A 22,188-nucleotide genomic window follows, 5' to 3' on the forward strand; every position below is an offset into this window, starting at 1 on the left:
CCTCAACATACAGGATTCTGGACTATCCACCTTCAAGATCATCATCATTTTCTATCGTTTCAGAGTTATCTGCCAATGACAGCGTTTCAGTCACATCATGTATGTCACATAGCCACAGTATATTACTTGTAGCAAAGAAAAAAATAATCTCCATCATCCAGAAACAACCAGAGATAAGTTTGTGGTAAGAACCAGCCGATTACAAAAAGCAGTAATTGATGAAAAAAATTGCCCAGTTTACGCAACAAACTCTCCTTTCCATATGACTGAGAACCCACACTTCATTAACATGGTTCAGTCATTAAGACCACTCAACAGAGCAGATGTCGCAGGCAAATTGCTGGATAAAGTATATGAAAGAGAAATTGAGCAGTGCGCAAAAAGGTCTAGAGTAGGGGTGGCTCCAGAGCCACATGTGGCTCTTCACAATATGCGGCTCCTTGTTTAGGCATCGACTCCAGGGCTGGAGATACAGGTGCCAATTTTCCAATGTGCCGGGAGATGCTCACTGCTCAGCCCCTGACTCTGCCATAGGCCATGCCCCCACTCCACCCCTTCCCGTACCCTCACCTGCCATGCCCTTGCTCCCCGAGCCTCCTGCATGCCACAAAAAGCTGATCAGGAGGTGCGGGGAGAGAGGGAGAGGCACTGGGCGGCAGAACTGCCAGTGGGTAGGAGGCACTGGGACCGGGGAGCCGATAGGGGGCTGCTGACATATTACTGTGGCTCTTTGGCAATGTACATTGGTAAATTCTGGCTCCTTCTTAGGCTCAGGTTGGCCACCTTGGTCTAGAGGGTAAAATTGTTAAACTGAGACTTGATAGGTGGAGCAATGTCCACAATGATCCTGTTGTATGTGCTTGTGTGAAAACAGAAGGGAATGTCTTCCTTACAGAAAGAATTGACACATCAGGAAATGCTCACACAGCAGAATACTTACAAGTAGTAACAGTAAAAGGGATAAACTGAAAAAATTCAAATGTCTAGTATGCAGCTTGATCACAGACAGTGCTGTAATTGTATCCAAGATGAGAAAAAATGATTTAGAAGAGAGTCCCAAGCTAATAACATATGGTTGCAGTGCTCATTTGATGCACATCCTAGCCAAAGACTTCAGTGTTCCAGAAATAAAGGCTAACGTTGTTGAAATTGCAAAATACTTCCCGAACAACCACTTTACAGCAGCTGCTCTGAAAAAAGCAGGAGGAACCAAGCTAACTCTCCCACAAGACACGCGATGGAACTCAGCAGTGGACTGTTTTGAGCACTATATCAAGAACTGACCTAATCTGATGACAGTTATGAACAAAATCGTGAAAAAATAGATGGCACTGTCACAGCCAAAGTTCTCAACATTGGGCTTCAGAGAAATGTTGAGCACATGCTGATTACCCTGAAGCCTATTTCTGTAGCCTTGAACAAAATGCAGGGAAATAGCTGTTTTATTGCTGATGCTGTTGAAATTTGGAAGGAATTGAGTGAGATCTTAAAAAGAGAAATATGCAATGAAAGAGTTAAATTACAAGCATTAAAAAATGAATGGGACAGGCACAATCTCCAGCTCATTTTCTTGTAAGTATTCTTAATACTTAGTCCTAGGGTCAAACCTTAACTGCTGAAGAAGAGGACTTAGCTATGACACGGACATCCAGCAATCACCCCTCCATAATGCCAACTATGCTAAACTTCAGAGCTGAGGGTGAACCATTCAAGAAATATATGTTTGCTGATGTTGTTTTAAAGAAAGTAACACCAGTGGTGGAAGTCATTTAAGCACTTGGATTCAGAGACTCTTGAAGTGATAATCTCACTTTTACCAGCGGTAGCTTCTTCTGTAGGTGTTGAAAGAATATTTTCTTCCTTTGAACTAATTCATTCCAAATTGAGAAATTGTTTGGGACCTGAAAAAGCTGGAAAGCTTGATTTTCTTTTCCAGATTATGGACAAACAGAAAAATGAAAGTGAAGACAACTGAGTTAGCTGCACAAGTCAATATTTTAAGTTTCTCATGTTGACCTGGCTGACCTACTCCATTTAATTTTTGTTTTGTTTTTGTAAATATTTCATGTAACTATTTTAGTTAAAAACAAAAACAAACCTGATTTTAAAAAAACTTGAATGTTTAACTAAATTCAAAAATGTATATGCTGTTTTGTTAAAATGTTATATGTTTGCTGTTTTAGAAAAAAAACAGAACACAAAGTTGGTGTTTTAGTTAAATAAAACAATTTAAACATCTGTCTTGTGATGGTCTCCTCCTAATGCAGCATGGCAAGAAAATCCTCCAAATAGTAATGATTAACATGTTGAATTGGAGATAGTTCACCTCCCAATGACTTCATAAATATCTGCTTCAATTACCTTTGGTAAATAAAATAACCGAACAATTATTCATTTTCTGATATAGCTGTAAAACTAATCTGAAAAGTTTTCAAAATAAATCACTGTTTAAAAATGTAGTATGTACCTTCTAAAAATGAAACCTACATCTATCTCTGAGTTGTGAAGAATATGTACTGAGGTTATAACAACCAACAAGAATGCACTTTTATGTAGAAATCCATGATTAAATCGAGTCTTCCTGATTTGATTTAAATCTAATTCACCCTGACCCGAACACCTACTTTGTAATTTTATAGTTCTGCAGCCTGAGTCCAAGTCAGCTGACAAGGGCCAAGCACAAGTATTTTACTGCAGTGTAGACATACCCAGAGCGGCCTCAGTAGCACGGGAGGGAACACATTCTTGAGGGCTTAAGAAAGGACTGTGCCAACTCATTTCCACTGACGTGCTTAGAAGATACCATCCGTGCTACAACACAGCATTGTGTCCAACCAGTTACAGTCAAGCCAACCATCTGCCATGTGTTTTGACCGAGCATTAACCATGGGGTGTGTGGACACACACCATTCCTCGCTATTGGTACTGTGGTAGTCTGTAGGAACCCCAGCTACATTGGGGGTGGGAAGTAGTACAAAAACCTAACAAGCAGATATGCCAAACCCGCAACAACAAAATACAAACAAAAATTGGGCTTGTTTTTGGCTTAATTGGCTTGGGAGTTGCTTGTTGGCTAGTTTTTGGCTTGTTGTTTGTTTGGCTTCTAGCTTCTTGGTTTTGATCAATTCCCGGCAAGCAGGCGCAAGGGGAGTGGGAGGGCGCAAGCAGGGGAGAGAGTCAGGGTACACAGCAGGCCCACCACAGTCCCAGACTGCACGCGGGGTGGGTTCGAGTCACATTGAGTGTTGGGGTTCTTAGGGACTGGCTTGTTTTGAAATGGGATTAGGTTGATTTTTGGCTTATTGTGAAAATTGGGATGCTTATTTACCACGCACAAGTTGGCAACTGTGGTCTCTAGTCATAACCGAGATAGAAGGCTGCAGCAGAGGAAGCAGGGCTGGCCTTACCATGAGGTGAACTAAGGCAGCCATCTCAGGTGCCAGACTGTGGGGGGACACCACTAGGACCTAGAGCGTAGAAAATTGTGTCTCCTGCTGATACATATGTATTTGCTGTGCTCTAGATGCACAGAGATGGTGCAGTGCTGTGCTGGAGGAAGGAGGGCAGAAGAGACATAACAGGCAGGCAGGAGAAAAGGTGAGAGGGAATGACAGAAAGCAGCAGGAGCTGCAGGGAGAGAAAGGAGGAGCCTCTTATGTACCTCTCTTGCACCCCCAGGAGCCTGGACTGATTAACACTAGCTTCTCAGGGAGCTTCCTGTTTCCTGCTGTTTCCGTGAACAGGAGAACAGGCAGTCAACCTAAGTAGTAGGACCCAGTTAGGCCCTTAAGACGCTGATATCTTCCCTCACTCAGGCCCTGCTACCAACCTGTCCCCTTCAACTGAGTGTTGAGAGCCATTATAGCTGGTACAGAACAGCAGTTATGAGTGAAAGAAGAAAATGTCCTTCTAGAGCAGCATTCAGAAGAAAGAAAGCAAACAAAGGAAGCTTTTCTATCTAAGCAGGAAGGAGCTTTCCTGAGATACAAATGTTCTCAGGTGAGCCTTGCAGCCCCAGTGAGGATGTGAGTGGTGAGGAGATGCCTGATCTTCCAGTTAGTCAAAGTGCAGGTGACCTGGCAGCTACTGCAGCATCCATATCTCCATCTCAAATGGATGTAACCATGCACATTCCTGAAGAAAAGTGTAGATCAGAGAAGAGTGTGGTAGAGGCGCAAGAAACAGCAGCAGATGGGTTTAGTTCCTTAAGCCTAGACAACCCAGGACTGTGGACCCACTTGAGCAGCAGCCTGAGGGAGTTCCTTGTACTGCATAGGCCAAAGCAAGTGAAAAACTTCATGTTCCTCAAAGATGGATGGAAATGTCTATTTTCATTAACACATTACTGGCTTGAAATCCCCAATGGTGACAAAATGGAAAGCCATGGCTTATGTACTCAAAAACCCAGAATGCTGCATACTGTTTTTGTTGCAAACTCTTCCAGTCTAATGTTCCGGCCATAATGGGTTCTACAGGAACAAAGAACTGGAAAAATCTGGCTAGAAATCTGGCATGCCATGAGAAGGCAGCAAATCACCCGAGAGCATTCCATAGATGGAAAGAGCTTGAGATGAGACTAAGGTTAAAGGCCACCATAGATGATCAGCATCAAGAAAAATATTGCATCAGTCTCTTTACCGGCAAAGTGCTCTGAAAAGGGTCATTGCCATTGTGAGAATGCTAGCTACCCAAAACCTAGCACTGCATAGCACTTCAGATCAGCTGTATGTACCAAACAATGGAAACTTCCTTAAAATTGTGGAGCTGATGGTTGAGTTTGATGCTGTAGTCCAGGAGCATCTAAGAATAGTCACCACCCAAGAAATATACACACACCACCAACTTGGAAAAACATTTCAAAATGAGATCATACAGTTAAAGGCAACAAAAGTCAAACAGAAGATTGTGGCAGATCTGAAGTTAGCAAAATATTCTGGACTATTCTATTATTCTGGACTGCATCAGCCATACGGAACAAATGACTTTAATTGTACATTTGTAACAACAGAATCTAGTGAAAATGTCCCTGCAATGGTGACTGTCAGAGAGCATTTTCTAGAATTTATTGACACTGATGATACTACAGGAGCTAGTATGACAAATGCGCTTCTTAAAAAGCTGGAAGAGACAAGAATTGCGATAGCTGACATGAGAGGTCAGGGCTACAATAATGGTGCCAACATGAGAGGAAAGAACAGCGGAGTGCAGACACAGATCCAAGAGTTAAACCCTTGAGCTTTTTTTTGTCCCATGCAGTTCTCATTCACCGAACTTGGTGGTCAGTGATGCAGCATCAGCTTCTAGTGAGGCTGCTGAATTTTTTAATGTAATTCAAAGCATCCATGTATTTTTCTCTGCATCAACTCATCAATGGCAAATTTTGAAGCAACATCTGGGAATATCCTCTCTGACACTGAAACCATCGAGTGCCACATGATGGGAAAGTTGAGTGGACGCGATAAAGCCTATCAAACATTAAACTGGGAAGATAGATGATGCCGTAGTTGCCATTATGGAAGATAATGCTACAACAGGAACTGTTCGTGGGAAAATAGTGGCAGAGGGAAATGGAATCACCAGAAATATATATAACTTCAAATTTCTGTGTGGCTTAGTGTTGTGGCATGACATGCTGTTTGAAATAAATGTTGCAAGCAAGAGACTCCAAGGTGTTGAGCTTGATATCTCTGGAGCAATGGAACAACTGGACAAAGCAAAGTCATCCTACAGCCTTACCGGTCACATAAGGGATTTCAAAACGTTCTGAAGAGTACACAGAAGTTGGGAGAGGAACTTCACAGTGAACTATTTTCTCACACATTCAAGAATACAAGAGTCACCGAAGATGACATTTTGATTACGAGGCATGGGATAATCTCATAAGAGACCTCAAACAACAATTCCAAGTTGAATTCTTTAACCAGATGCTAGATTGTGCAATACAGTCAGTCGAAGACTGTTTTATGCAGCTCAAGGAACACAGCAGTACATTTGGGATGTTGTATGATATTTCCAAACTCCTCACTATACCTGAAGAAGACCTACACCAGCAATGCAGGGCACTAGACATAGAGCTGACACATTATGACGTGCAATATTGATGCGAGTGATTTAGGTGATGAACTGAAAGCCCTTTCAAGATACATTTTAGCAGAATCAACTCCAAAGGCTTTTCTGGAATACATGGGCACAAATAAGATGACCACCCTCTTTCCAAATGCTTTTGTTGCTCTGCACATACTTCTAACACTTCCTGTAACAGATGCCAGTGGAGAACATGGCTTCTCCAAGCCAAAGTTAATAAAAACACATCTATGCTCCACAACGAAAAAGGAGAGACTGGTCAGCCTTGCAATCATCTCAGCAGAGTCCAGGCTTGCACAACTCGTAAAGTGGTGAGGGCCATATTACTCCAAAAAAACAGCTGAGGGCCGAACCTCCCCCGGCCCTGCCAACCCCTGCCCCAGCGCCACCAAGCCCCCCATCAAATACAACACTCCCCCAGCGCCACCCAGTCCCCCTGAAATACTGCCCCCTTACACCCCCCGCCCCATGGAAACAAATCATTCTTCATCAGTGTTGCCCCACCGAAACATTGAACCTTGGTAATATGTTATAGCAGGCCCCTAAGGTAGTATAATTAAGGTAAAAGAAAAATATCTTTTTGCTAGCAGTAGAATAAGATCTTCTCCTAACTTTGTAATGAATTGCCCTATTGAATGAGGTGTGACTGAGGAAGGTGCGGAAGGCAGCACCTCCAGACAGCTGCAACCCTTGGAGAAGGGATGGGAGCCAGACCAGATCACAAGAACAGGTCAGCCACAGACCCCTTGCTCACCTCTTCAGCCCCCCCACTTTCCCCACCACTGCCCACCTGCCTCTTCAGTCCCCCTCCCTCACGTGCCACTTGCCTACTCACCCCGCACAGGCTGCACAGTGAGCCCACACAGGCCAGATGTGCCCCCCCCCCGCCCCAGGCTGCACGTTGTGCAGGCCTACAATAGAGTGAGTTGGCCCAGACTGTGGACCTTCAGCAGGAAGCAGTTCAAATCTTTGCAGCCAATAAGGCACAGAAAGCACCACTTTGATTATTAAAAAAAGATGAAAATGCCAGTGTTTACTATGCAGACAAGAAAAGTCACATTTGCTGTTCAGGTGTTGGAAAGTTAAGGATTACTTAAAATTTTTGAACAGGACATTTTAAGTTGTTAATTCTCCTTTATTGGTGTAGGCTGCAGAGCACTATCATTAAAGCAGGAGGCCAGGAAGAAGGCAGAATTGAGACCTTTCAAACTTTTGGCCCAAGCGAGCTGACATGGGGGGGGTGGGGTCACTTCAGCTCCCCGCCAAAATGTTGTGAGCCAGCCCTGAGAGGAAGAGCTTTAAAGAAGCCAAGGAAGTCGCAAACGGAATCCAGAGAGGATGGGGCCAAGCCCCAGGGCGCTGCTAACACCCCCTGCCCTGGCGAGGCGCATCTCCACAGCCTCCGGGGAACGTGGCAGTCTGGTTGCATGGAACAGAGGTATCCGAGCCCAGGTGATCCCACCCGAGCCCCCACCCCGCTCAGGCTGGGGGCGGGTCTTTGCACGCGCCCGTCACGTGCGCACAGAACCAGGTAACAGATCCCTCGCTAAGCGCGCGGCCGCACTGACCCTCCCCACCCCAGGCTGCGGGGCTCTGTCGCTTCCCCTCCCCGCAGCTCCGCACCCACCTGTTCCCGGTAGCGGCCGCCGCCTGCACTGGACCGCCCGGACCTCCCGCCAGCAGGCGCAGCCCCGCCCGGCACAGCAGCCGCCCCCAGCCCGACATAACTCCCGCTCCCGGCACAGCCTGGTCTGGTCCGTGTAGAAAATCCTTCCGCCCGCCCCGCCGCCCGCGAACAAAGTTCCGGACACCAGCCGCAAACACCCTACAGAGGAAGAATTCCGAAGGGCGCCGCGCGGGGGCAGCGGGGCCTTGTCAAGCCCCAGTCTCCGCCCCTCACGACGCACGCGAGACCGAACCTCTCCTTGTTCCATTAGCGCGTGGGCGGCTGGGAGCGGGGGGTTCTGGGAGAGCCATAGAGAAACGGGGAGTGGAGGGAGCAGCCACAAGGTCCCTGCAGCAGGAAAGAGGGGGAGGATCAGGGAGCCACCCCCTGGTGGTGGGAGTTGGTCACTGCAGGGGCAGCAAGTTGGCCAGGACACGGGGCGGAGGTTACAGTTCGTTCCTGGGTGAAAGTGAGCCAGTCAAAGCCTGGCACATACACAGCCCACATTGCAGTGCTGCTTTAATGGGGTCTGCACCATCAGGAACACTGACAGGGAGGCAAAAGGGGCAGGGACATTAAGCAGTGCCGCAGCAGAACTTTAAGGACAGTCTTTTGCCACAGCAGCGCTTTAACGTTCCTGCGCCCCCCTGGTCAGCAGAGGTCGCAGCATTGTTAAAGGGCAAAGGGCCCTACAGTGCTTTAGTGTCCCTGCCCCATTGCCCCCCCCCCCAGCGTCCGATGGGGGGGGGGCAAAGTGAGCAGTTGCCCTGGGGCCAGTGATTTAAGAAGCCCCAGGGCTGCGGATGCTGCTGCCACACATTTTAAATCAACACAGGAGCCCCAGACAGTGCAGGCCAGGCAGCCTGAAAGGGCTGGTTGGGGGATGCTGACCCCCCACAGTCTCGTCTTTCTGCCTGAGGCCCCAGCCCTTCCAGGGGCGAGAGCCCTCCCCCCGCGCCCCCAGCCCGTACCAGTAAGTGGCCTAACTTACTTTCACCCCTGGCTGAGCCCCAAGCTCTTTGCTCAGCATCTTGGTTTCACCTCTCCTCAGACAATGCAGACAGTATGTCCATGCCTGCCCAAAGTGTAGCTCATCTTGCTGGGGTTGGGCTTTGTCTTTGCATGAGTCTAGGAGGCTCCCCAGCGCAGTAAGTGCCATAGTGCAGGGCTCACCCCAGCCCCAGCCGCCTCTGGGCAGCTTTTCAGCTAGGATGGGCTACAACCAGGTTTTTCTCCACCACTGCTGTCATCATGATGAAGGCAGGTTTTGAGCGGTTTCACAGCCCAGTCAGTTTCCATCAGGATGGTCCTGGCAATAGCAGGATGGGAAGTCATCCTCGTAAGTTGAGGACTGGTCTGGAAGGAGAGCAAACAAATCTGGATTCCAACTGGAACAATTTAACACACATGGTGTGGATCAAGCTGGTTTATTGTTAACAAGAGCTCTTGCCACAGGGCAGAGAAGAGAGTCTTACACAGATCTCAGATGCTTGAACACACACTCAAATTGAAGTCCCATGCTACAATGTTTCCAAAATACCAGATCCTATTTAGAATAATAAATGTAGAGACACAGATCATAATTATACCAAGCTCACATATAGCGCTGGTCATCTGTAGATCTAAAAAGTGAAGTGGCTGAAGTGGAAAACACACACTCATCAGTTATGTGGAGTGTTTGGGAACCTCATTGTTCTAATGGTCCCAACTGATAATAATTAAACATTTTTCCTTTCTCCTCTTTTTTGTGGGCATATTCACACAAGGGTATATTGCTAAGGCATTTCAAATTATACTCTTTTATATGCAAAACTTCAAACACTACCATTGGTCAACTTTACTAGTCCTATCTTCGTGCCTGCTTTATAAATAGAGATACAAACATATTGATAAGTCCAAGCTGTAGTCCATCTTATCCAGAATTCTGACTCAGACAAGATTCCGGATCAGATGCTTCCCAGGGAAAGCACAAGAATCACCATAATGGACAATTATGGAATAACTTCTTCATATGAAAACATTTCTTCCTATTTCCAGGCAATTAGTGTTTAATTTATGATGTGAGCATGATGGTTTATAGCCTCTACTTATATTACATCTAGCTAATATAACTGTGGATGTCCTAACCACATAAAGGGCTAATACTTTCCTGAGTCCTGCTAAGCATCTGGAATCAATGATATCTTGCAAGTTTCATAGATTAATTATATTCTGTGTCAAATTACTTTTGTCAATTTTAAATGTATTGGCTTTCAGTTCATTTAGATACATTTGTATATGGTAAAAATATAGATTGTTTTCTAAAAGACATTGCTTGAATGGATCTTAGAAGTCTGGATCGCTATGTGGTGCTTACGGGACTCAGACAGTTGGATACTTCAGCAGGTTTCCTCTTATCTTTATTTCTATTTGAGAACTGCATTACTGAGGAGGACAGAAGAGTATCTACCACATTACCCTGTATTCCTCAAATAGTATTTTTTTAGGGTCTATAGCTAGGCTGGTATTAGCACAGTTGAAGAGACGTACATTCCACAGTTACATGAAGCTGAGGCACAAAGTTCAAATCTAACTTCCCCAAAAGTCGGGATCTTCAAATTCAAAGGTTTCCCCCCCTCATCCTACAAGATAGGGGCCTGGTGTGTAGTTTGGGTGAGGATCTAACTTTCCCTTCAGTTCAGATTGTTCCAATTTCATCGAGATGGGTGGGGAGGGAGAGGAAAAGAGTTTGTGCACATCTTTCAATTGTGATTAAATGGAATGGATTTAAAATCTGGGGCAACTCACACATTGACTTGTAATAGATTAAGTCTTAATCTTTCAGTCAGAACCACATGGATGCAGGGTGGATCTGACTGAAGGATTGGAGCCTTTGGTACTTATAAGTATTTAAGAGATCAGAATATAGGGGTTAAAATGAATTTCCACAATGGACCCGTTGCTGTTTAAAGTATCTTTATTCCGTTAACAGTGCTCATGTAACTGTTACTGAGAACTATCATTTTACTGATACTTCACCAAACTAGGAATTTTGTAGTTAAATTGTGGTTAAAATACACTTACATAAACCAAGTTCTTTAACAATATACATAGAAAGAGAGAATTTTGCGTTTACATTTCAGAAAGGGCCACTCTGATCACCTAGTCCAACCGCCAACATCAAACAGAACCTCACTCAGTAACTCCTCCATCAAGTCCAATAACTTGTGAATAATTAGAATTTACCTTATGGTAGCTTTGAATATCTCTGCTTTCTCACATTTGCCAGTTTTGAGATGCAACGTTCATATCTTGACCTGCCTCGCATTGTCAAGATGAGAATTCCTGGGTCAATGCTTTTGCTATTTTGTTTTAAAATAATTTTACCCTTTTGTGTGCTTGTGTTATATTGCAGTTCTCCAAGCAGTCTCAAAGCCATAATATGCTTCAGACAACTGGATGTAGCCAAGGTCCAGCGATGCAATAAACAGCCACAATATCAGTAACTGTTCCTAATTCCAAGATCACAGTGTTTCCAGAAAAGAATATGGTGCTTTTCAGCTCTTCACTTATCAGTGATGCTCCCTTCTAAAATTCCCCTAATGGGTTCATTAAAGAAACAATGCTATCAGTCTTGGCTGGCTGACTTGCTAATGAGTCTCAGGTGTTTTTCTGGAGATCACCACAAGATCCATGCAAGTTGGTGGACCATGATATGTAAAATTTGGCTAGAATCAAGAGGATTCAGTAGAGCTGTCTCTCTCTTAGGTGTTATATTGTCCCCCAGTTGGTGGTCTGCACTTATATATTTTATCATGGGGGGGGTGGTTCTGCTTGTCTTTCTCTCTCTCACTCACATGCAGGGAGATGGTCTGCACCTATTAAGGTAAATTCAATGGCAAAATTCCCACAGACTTCCACAGTGATCAGGAGCAGGTCCAAAGCTATCACTGGGCGGAAAAAAACAAAATACAATAATCTATGGAGTCCTTCACCCTCTTTTCCATTTGAAATTTCAGATGTCCCCAACAGACTTCCGAGCACTCAAGGGGGTCATCCCAGAATGCTAAGACATTGTGCTCTCCCAGGGCTATGATGCTCGCAGTAACATGACAGGCTTCATTAGGATGAAAGAATGAGCAATGACACTTCCCAAAGTGAGTTTTCTGAGCGGTGTTATAAATGTTTCACCAAAATTTACTTGGTGCTTTACTCATCATTTGAATGGTGTCATTCTTTGTGATGGCTGCCAGTAGGATTTGGATCAAGATCTCAACCTGGGGAGTCATCTCCAGAGCCTTGATGCTGCTGTGAACTCTGTTCCATGGCTGATATGCATAGAGTTTACCTTATCTATAGATCTGCAAATGCCTTTCTACTTTTTTTTTTTTTTTTTTAATACTCTCTGCTATCCTGCAGTTCCAGCTCACAGTTTTCACCAGATTCACTACCTGGGTCCACAGCCTGTTCTTCACTGTAGTGCTGGTTTGACTATTCTCTTGGGCTCTAGAGATAATTGTTTATAAGGAATATATTCCCTGTTCTGCAATTAGTAAATGTGGATTTGTATATATTCCTCTCTGCTTTCTCTCCTCTCCTTCACTGCCCATCTCCAGAACCTGATCCAAAGGTTGTTGCTGCAACCATTCTTCCTCCGGTTTTTAATTTTTTTTTTTTTAAAAACAATGGTTCAAAATATCCTCTTTTCGAAATGTGAGCATCAGAGTTCTTGTACATTACTAGCATTTTAATTATATAGTAGCATATGCTAATATTGTCCTAGTGGGAGTTTCCATGGAGCCTTGAAAGAAGAGGCATGTTTGAAAGTTCCAGGGCCCAGAAAATCCCAGAGTGTACTGGCTTTTGTATGGGTGTTGCCCCCTTGTGCACACACAAACACATTCTGATCGGCCACAGCCTCAGAGCCCTACTCATCTGCTCAAGCTGGGTCGCAGCAACAGACAACAGGGCAAAGTCCTGAAGGTAGCACCATAGATTTACAATGATTTTATTGATTATTGAAAGTGCAGCAGACATAGATTTGATCTGACAGTGCTCCTGTGAGGTTTATCTCCTGGCAAGTGGGCAGAATAAGTTCAAAAGCCTGTATATAACACTCAGCCTGCTTGAGTTGTTTGGAAACTGCCTGTCACCATGATATGGGAGACAAGGGACAATGGATTTTCCCCTCACACTGCTGACTGTAATTTATACATGGAGGATGGCTCATTAAGTGCAATGTTTCTCCCTACCATCATGGTCACCAGTTTGTATAATTTTTGGTGGTGCCCAGAATAGGTCCAAGCAGAGCTGTCCTGTCCATAGGATGGACCGGGGCAACCATCTCAGGCCTCACACTTTGGGGGGGCCCATGCTTCAGGGGGATGTGGGGTCCAGGGTGGCCTAGGGAGCTAGCAGGGAGCCTGGCACCAGCAGCAGCGAGCGACCCGGTCCCAGCCCATCCCACTCAGCTCAGCCCTGTTCGCTCCCAGCATTGTTTGCAGGAGGGGGCGTAAGCCATAAAGAGGCAGGGGAGGGCTTGGGGAAAGGGTGGAATGGGGTCGGAGCAGGGGCAGGTTGGGGCCAGGTTGCTCGCTGCTTCCACTGCCAGAATGCCTACTAGCTCCCCAAGACACCCTGGACCCACAGTCATCCCATCCAGAGGACAGACCGGGACAACCACCCTGGGCCCCGCACTTTGGGGAGGCCCCACACTTCAGGAGCACATGGGATCCAGGGTGGCCTGGGGGGTTAGCAGGCAGCCTGGGGCCAGCAGCAGTGAGCAACCCAGCCCTAGCCCACCCCCATTCCACTCCTTCCCCCCAGCTCCCCCGCCTCTTTCCAGCTTCCACCCCCTCCCCCGAGTGACAGCAGGAGCTGGTGGAGCGGGTTGGGCTGGGGCCAGGTCTCTTGCTGCTGCCATACCCAGGCCCTCAGCTAACCCACCAGGCCACCCTGGACCACACGTCCCCCTGAAGCACAGGGCCCCCCAAAGCGCAGTAAGCCCAAACATTGGTGGAGCTGGGCCCACGTTCCTAAATATTGGTGGAACAGGGCACCACAAGCCCATATAATTCACCACCTATGCCTACCATGTTTATTTACCTTTAATCATTGATGATAAAATATATTTTGTAAAGAGATCTTCATGACTGATCTCTGGGCAGAAGCCTCCATGTTTGTTAATCTGCATACAACCAATGAGAGAGCACAATACTCACTGACCAGACCTACCTCGCGGCCATCAGACACATAGCCACAATTTCCCTCACTGTCCATCAACAACTGCTATGGAAACTTAATGTATTGCTTTCCTATTTCTCACTAGGCTACACACAGGAGAGGAGTTCAAACTGCAAAACTACTAAAACTAGCCATTTGTCACAGTGGCGCCTCCTGCCGGACATCCTGGGGATTAGCTCTGCCAGTTGATGCGCCCTCTTCAGGTGGTGCCACTCCCATTGTCTTCTCAGCCTGTGGACCCACCTCACTCTAGGAACCGCGGCATCCTCTTCATGACTTGGCCCTCTGCCAGGGTCAGCAGCCATGATTCCCCTTTCTGGGGGTACCCCAAAGGTTTGCTTGGCAAACAGTCCCAGGCAATCTTCTCCTGTGCTGCCCTGATGATGTCACTTCCCCAGTGGCTGTTAGGGGAACCTGGGCCCACCCTCTGCTCTGGTCTCCAGTCCAGGGACCCTCAGCTCAGCAGTTCTGGGCTCTTAGCCCCCATTGCTCCTTCCCTGGATTGCTTCTTACTCTTCCTGCTTCCCAGCCCCTTCTCTGGGGGTACCAACTCCTTCTTCCCATGGAGTGACTACTACCAGCCATCCTGTAGCCTTTTCCAGCAGCCTAATCTGTTCTCAGCTCCTGGTTTTATAGGACCCACCTATTCCTGCCCCACTGAGCCTTCTTAATCAGCAGTCTGGGCAGCCTGGGCAGTTAATTGGCCTACCTGGCAAACTTAACCCCTTCTAATCCTGTGTGGGGTGAACACCCTATCACATGCCTCCTCACCTGAGTCACTTGGGAAGCACTCTGCTCTAGTGCATTAGGCATGTGTTTTGCAGTCTTGGTTTCAGTCGTGGTTCTGATTCTGATTTACTGTGTAATTACCTTTGCCAGTCACATAGCCAGCATTTTCAAAAGTCTGTGTGGCCAAAAGTGGCAAGTGGGAGTAGCCAAATAGGGTTTTTCTTGGCCCTTGAAAGGCCTTGGTCAAGTAGGCTGCAGGAAAGGATGTGTGGGAATCAGCTATACCAGCCCTAAATTTTTCAGGGACCCATTGTTTCAGCTAGGGGGAAGCAGTCTGTGTTCGTGCACAAAGTAAAAGTAAAACTGAATAGAAATATGTGACCTGATTAGCCTAGTTTTGCTCTCCAAGCTGAATGAAATTCAGATAATAAACAATCAGCAGTATAGAAGGTGAGAAACACAATGGATTTGTTCATAATCAAAAGGTTTATTAGCAAGGCAGGTGCAAGAACTTATGGATTTTTTTTCAATATATGAATTTTCCCCAAAGAGTATGAACTGTACTGTTGTAGGCTAAGGCCAAATTCTGCCTTGGGTTGAGGTGTGTAGGATGCCACTTCCCCCCACAATAAACCCCAAAAGGGCAAGATTCTCACCTAAGGTTGGCCCCTCCCACAGGTTATGGTAGGAAAATGTGTTGAAGTTCTCCTTGCTGAGTTTACTCCAAATTCTTTGTTGGGGGAGGAGGGATATTCCCCATGGGATTGTTGGAGAGGATGATGTGCATTCCCCAGTTCCATCCTCTTCTCCATGTCCCCTTGCATGGATCCACAACCACAAAAAGAGCCCTCCTCCACCATGGAGATTCCAGTTCTGAGGCTAGAAGATGGATGGTGCCATGAAGATGGCTGTATCCCCACTTTCTGTGCAGATGGGGACAGTTCACTCACAAAGGGTTTCTGCCACACATGATATGGGTTAAACAACTGGGTTCTAATATTAAAGGAATACAACAAGGGAGCCCTGCTACCGTGCCCTGCGGCACATCATTGCCCCGAGGATGGTTTAGTGACTGAAGAGAAGCCCCGGAGTGGGCTAGCATGCATGGTGTATTCAGCAGTACAAAGCAATCACAGATGTATGCTGCTGCTTTTCAGAGAATAGTGCACCTAATAGTATATCTCCCTTCACACACACACCCCCAGTCCATTCCTGATCTAACCTGAGCCATCCTAAACTGAACTAAGAGAGAACACAGAAACATGAGTAGTGTCGCTCCACTCTGCTCTTCCACCCTTTTTGCATCTCTGGCCTGTAAAGGGATAAGATTTCATCTTAATTCTATGTTATCATATTTAGTAAAACGATGTATCTCAGCCTTCTGAAGTGACCAGAGGGGCCAGTCAAGATCCTCTTTCTTAATACCTTCGTGTTCTTCTATTCTAAACATTGGCTTCATCCTTCAGGAAAAATACTTTAATGTATGACAGTCAGATGGGAAATATTGAAATTATGTCTCATTTTTTTTTTCAGATGACATATTACTGTGCTAGTCAGAATCTATGCGTGTCCTACCAAAAGCTCTGGAAGCAGTTAATTAATCTGGAGATGTTTCAGGTCTGAAGACAAACTTAGGTTACAAAGAGAGGTTCTGAAGCTAGATGAATTAAAAACAAAGGTAAAAAGGACTATCTGGAATGAGATCTAGTGAGGTTATTAAATATGTGGGCATATATATTGTACATGTTAAATGTAAGGGAAGAAATATAGGAATTAAAACTTAAATCACTCTTCCAGGGAATTTTGCTTGATCAAAAACACTGGCCTCAGATACTCTTAGATGATTAGCTCAATAGTCTAAATATGGGTTCAATAGAAGTATTAGTATGGCAGGAGAAACATGATTAGCATTATCCCTCTTGCCAGAATAACAATAACAATACAACAAGATCACTAATTAATGGCTAATGAATAATTACCTGTTTTAAGGGGCATATTGAGCTCTTGCTTCCTACGTGTAACTCACACTGCCATCAGTGTGTTGCGTGGGACTAAGGGCCTCGATAGCCTGGAGATTTTTTTCAAATGCTTTGGCATTTCGTCTTCTGTAACGGAGCTCTGATAGAACAGATTTGCCTCCCCATACAGCGATCAGATCCAGTATCTCCTGTACGGTCCATGCTGGAGCTCTTTTTGGATTTGGGACTGCATTGCCACCCGTGCTGATCCGAGCTCCATGCTGGGCAAACAGGAAATGAAATTCAAAAGTTCGTGGGGCTGTTCCTGTCTACCTGGCCAGTGCATCTGAGTTCAGATTGCTTTCCAGAGCAGTCACAATGGTGCACTGTGGGATACCGGCCCGGTAGGCAATACTGTTGATTGCGGCACACACCCTGAAGCCAATGGAATACCGTTCAGCGCACTCCTCTCGCGGGAGGTTACGAAACATTTAAAGAGGCTTTATATGCGATATAAAGGGCCCGTGTGTGGACGGGTGTTAGGGTTACACTGGTTTAACGCTGCTAAATTGGTTTAACCGTAGTGTAGACGCAGGCTAGTTCTGATACCTACGAAGTCTTGCAGGATTCTGGGCAATAGAAGGTTCTCCACAAACAGGGAAGCCCACTGAGGGCTCCCGAAATATTAACGGATATAACAACAATCCATTATATTATAATAGTTCACCAATCTTTAATGTATTATCTTGCCAATGCCTCGGTGAGGTAGGAGGAGTGTTGGTATCAGTGGGGAGCTGAGGATAGATTAAATGACTTTCGTCAAAGTCGGCTGGAAGTTGTGATGGAGCAGGGACCCAACCCAGCTATACGCTAACTATGGGATCACCTTCCTCTCATTATGTACTGTGATCCTTAAGTGATCCTCTGCAATAAGGGTATGCAATGGGTTGAAAGTGGTGCTATGTAAGTGGGAATAACAACCCGATCTAGTAACGTAAGGTGCTTGCAGTGTGTCTTTGGGTTTTTTTGACGTAGACTAAAGTTTCCCCCCCTCCCCCCTTTTTTTTTTTTGATTTTCAGCAACATGTGATATGCAACATCAGATTTTTTTGCAGCTTTTTATAAAGCTAAAGACATCTCATCTCTTTGGCTGAATGACTGCACTCCTCTAGAGGTGTAATCGAAGATTATAATTGTGGATGTAACCAGTAGAATGTAGTCCTGATCGTGAGAGAAAGAAGCTTCCTCCAAAGAGCAAATGATTAAACTTTTTCGGGGGGAGGAGGCGCGGGCGGGGCCATAAACAATGTTATTTAATGAAATTAGTTTCCATTCAAATACATTGAAATGTATATTTTCCGGAACCTAAGAACTGAGAAAATGAAGACTCATTCTGCACCTTTATAGGAGAGAAGTCATGTTGTGTTGATTGATTTGGTTCTGGGACCTTCAAAACTATTCTACAAAATCAGGATGACAAGAGTGGGCAGGGAAGAGGGATTCTGAGTGAAGTAGCAGAAGAGCAATTCATATTAAAGTCAAGTAATTAGGTGGTTAGACTGCTACACAACTACAGTAAGCCTCCTTGGGTGCAACTCCACCCCGGTGGTGATGGTTCACATAAAGTCCTCTGGTTTATTTAAGCTGTGAGTTAAGGATTTAGAAGGGCTTTGGTGGTGTAGAGGGCCTCATGTAGGCCATTCGTGCTGTGACAAATTTCACCCTCTATGGAAAGGGAAAGAATAAACACTGTGAATGGAGGCAACTGTTTTCTTATCCTAGGAACCTTTCAACTGACTTTAGAACTCCTTCCAGGTCCAAATGTGTGAACAAATTTAATTACCTGTATGTAATATGGGGCTGAATCTTCTCTTCAAGCCACTTAAAAGCATAAGGACTTGCTCCTTATGAACACAGAACACAGTAAGGTCACTCCCTTCTGAAGCCTTACTTTAGTAAGTGCAAAGAATGCATTTGGGAACTAGAGGTGCCCACCACATAAAACTCAATAGAAACAGGGGACACCTTTGCTAAGAAAGAGCCTGTAGACAGAAGCAAGCAGATGGTGGCTGAGTTTGGTGGGTTGGTGGGCGGACGAATATGATTAGGAGGTTCCAAATCCAATCTTCCTGCACAGGCAGCAATGCACCTGTAGAGCTGCTTAATGAGACAAGGTGGTGAGGTAATATCTGATGCAATCTTTACATCAGAGTCAGGTGCAGGAGGCAGTTGTCATATGCCCCACTTCTGCCAGCTTTATACCAGCTGAGAGCTCCCCCACACCAAGGGAATTTTTAGCTGGCCAGTTAGGAGCAGAGCTCAGCCATTTGAGTGGTGCAAACTGACTGAAATAGGAGCGAATTTGGCCTTCTGTACATGGAGGCCAACATCTGTTGGTCCAATAAAAGGTATTACCTCACTCACTCTGTCTGTCTAACATCTAGAGACCAACATGGCTACAATAACGCCTCATGTTTAGTGACTGTTTATCACATTCAGTGATATAAGGAGAGTTTGATTGGTAGTTTTAAACTGGGATAGAGATGCCAGGGTGATGGCATTATTTTTGCTTTGTTTTGTGAAATTACTACCTAAAAACAAGACATCAAATATACATAAAGTATATAACACTACAGTCATTCCTGTTCAACATGCCAGGGGAAAGAGTCAACACTTGCCTCCACTGTTTGCCCCAACTATGGGTAAATTGCTGTCAAGCTCCTGACACTTCAAAGAACGTCACTGTATTTGACTGCTGTTCCATGGCTGCAGTATAGGAGGACAGCAAAGCAGTTGAGGCTAGAAAGAATGAAGGCTGAAAATTGCAGGATTTATAAGGTAGTAAAATTACCACATAGAATAGAATTTAGCTCCGTTTGGTGGCTTTCATACCCATCCCAGCATGCTAGTATGTGATAAAGTGATCTGAACTCTCTCTCTCTGTTGTAAGCTGAACCAAAATCCCAGATCCTGAACCCCCCAAACTTGAAGAGGCTGGTACTCATTTACTCCCAGACCCCTGGACATCCAGGCCCAGAAAGTTGCTATCCACATCTATAGTTAGCTGGGGGGGGAGGGGGGCAGAAGGCTACGAGGGGCAAATGGGGCAGGCAACAAGGGTCAAAGCTAGGAGGCTGTTGCAGAAGGGAAGGGGTCAGTCCGGGGGAGTGGGGGGGTGCGTGCACCCACGAGCACTTGTGCAAAGTCAGTGTTTGGCTGGCTGCTGCTGCAGGCCCAAATGGTGGCAAGCTGCAGGGCAGGCCTCTCTCTCTAGCAGCATTCAGAAGAGGAGTCAGAAATGCCAGTGCATTAATCCTCACACGCAGCAGGACTTTGACTTCCTTCATTATTGTATTTCTACCCTTCCCCCACAGGAGGCACTCAACTTTGATAATATACAGCTAATGATTATCTAATTATCTTCCACCCCTCATCTTATGGCATAACAAGGAGTACTAAGGAGTCACTTAATACAGCCCTTTACACTGTTTGCAAATTATCTGCAAACAGACTCTAATTTTTATGAATGTGGTTTTCTAGTCAAAGTTATTCAACAAATATTTTATGCAACCAGAATTCAGCTTGTTTCTCATTAACCACTTACAGTGACTATTGCTTTGGATACACTCTAACTACAGTTTACTATTTACACTGAGTAACTGGTCACCTTGGTCATGTGGGTATTATTTCTGCTCTTTGACTGGGTCTCTGAAACTTTCATAAACAAGGGGAGGGATTGAGTAAGTCACTTGTGACACAAACATTCATGTGAACACATTAGCAAAAGTAGTCATGGATGTTCTGTTTTCATGAATGTTCTTACAAAGGGGAAAAAATCATGTCTATAAATGTTTGTGAAAAGTAAAGCGGTTGTAAATATTCAATTTTATTTCAGCTAATGTTCCTGAAAACTATTTTTCTCTAGTACGTGCTCAGCTCTGGTAAGGACCATAATGTAATTTATTTAAGATAGCATGTGCTACAGATTCCAAATGGAAAATAATAAAGCTCAACTTTGATAACAAGCTAGTTTCTTTTCCTCTAGAATAAAAGTTTACAGTGTTAGTGCAATTGAAGAGACACACTCAAAGAGGCAGCTTTATTAACTAGCAACCTTTTAGCTATAATATGATGGGGGGGATTCAGTGGGCCAAATTCTATTCTGTTTAAGACCCAATTCTATAAATGGGTCTGTATGGGCAGGCCCACTGAAGTCAATGGGGTTCTGCACATTTGCAGTAGTCCACCACACAGATGCATGCAGACCTTTACATCTCTTCTGTCATCCCCAAGGGAGTCACATGTATAACTGAGAGCAAAATTTGGTGCAGTAAGTTTTTCCCCATTATGTTACGACTGAAAGTTGGCTAACTAATAATGTCATCACTTTCAATTTGCTCTCCAATTGCATTATCAAGAGAACCTTTGATCTATGGAAAGAAAAATCAGGAACATGTTTTCCAAGGATTTTAAAAATGATTTCTTCACTGTTTCCATTTGGAATCTGTAGCACCTTTTTCTAAAACTACATTACATTATGTTGCTTACCGCGGCACAACATTGTGATGATAGAGAATTACTACAATCTTAAGGTAATAATAATTGACAGTATTACTATGGCTTTTCCCCTAGAATATGAGGTTTCGCTCACGTAACTGGGAGAATTTGGCCCATGACCTGATTTATGAATTATGGATTTTAATGTATGTATTAAACCAATTGTGATTATAAATATCTTTGAATATTCTGAACAGACCAATGGATAGAATTTTGAGACAGAAAATAGGGACTCAGGATCAGAGTAGACAGAAAAAGAAGAGATTTTAGATCACTGACTGCACCACAAAGACAGGATACAGTCCGTGATAGAGGACTCATCAGACATTAAAATGATACATTTATGAATTAAAGACTGTGGATGAGACTTGTCAGAGCTTGCTCAAAGGATCTACAAGAATTCTGACCTGTCCAACCTTAAGACAGAATGGTCACCCTGAAACTCTAATTGAATTAAAGGAAATGTGAGAAATACTAATTTGTGAGCTGTATTTGTACATTTAACGATATTACTCATCACAAAGCCTTTAGTATCCATTGAACTGGGCCTTTCTGAGTAATACATTATTCCTCAAAGCCAAATTAAAACTCATTTGCCATATGGCTAATTATGCTTTCAGGGGATTTCTAGCTGATTTTTCAGTAGTGTGCATGTGCTTTTTCAATTACTTCCATGTAACATTGGAAGCCTTTGCTATACACTGAGGCAGAAGAGTTTGCTGTTTGAAACCTGAACTGCAAACTCTTTTTCATTCAATTACTGGTGATGGTTATGTATTTTTCAGAACTCAGAATTTTATTCTGTTCAACCAATAGAAAGCTCTGCAGGTTCTGTGATTTTTCTCATGAAACTTTCATATATAGTCTCCAGTATATGTGAAATTGATAGACAATTTATACACTACAGTATACGGTATCTGTTTCAACAACTAATATCTCAAAGCGGTTATTTAGGTAATCATATACCTCTAC

General features: G+C 44.6%; 1 protein-coding gene across 1 annotated transcript in view; it reads right to left on the reverse strand.

Moving 5' to 3' along the window:
- The window catches only part of MRPL3 (mitochondrial ribosomal protein L3), a 70,356-nt gene extending 62,505 nt beyond the window's left edge, over window positions 1–7,851 (reverse strand). The window contains exon 1 of the mRNA XM_032805880.2: window positions 7,712–7,851. Within this exon, the coding sequence (XP_032661771.1) occupies window positions 7,712–7,809 (98 nt within the window). The 5' untranslated portion in view covers window positions 7,810–7,851. The remainder of the gene's footprint in view (window positions 1–7,711) is intronic.
- Between the last annotated feature and the right edge of the window lie 14,337 nt (window positions 7,852–22,188).

This window comes from Chelonoidis abingdonii, chromosome 2 (assembly GCF_003597395.2).
Source record: "Chelonoidis abingdonii isolate Lonesome George chromosome 2, CheloAbing_2.0, whole genome shotgun sequence".
Classification (NCBI taxonomy): domain Eukaryota; kingdom Metazoa; phylum Chordata; order Testudines; family Testudinidae; genus Chelonoidis; species Chelonoidis abingdonii.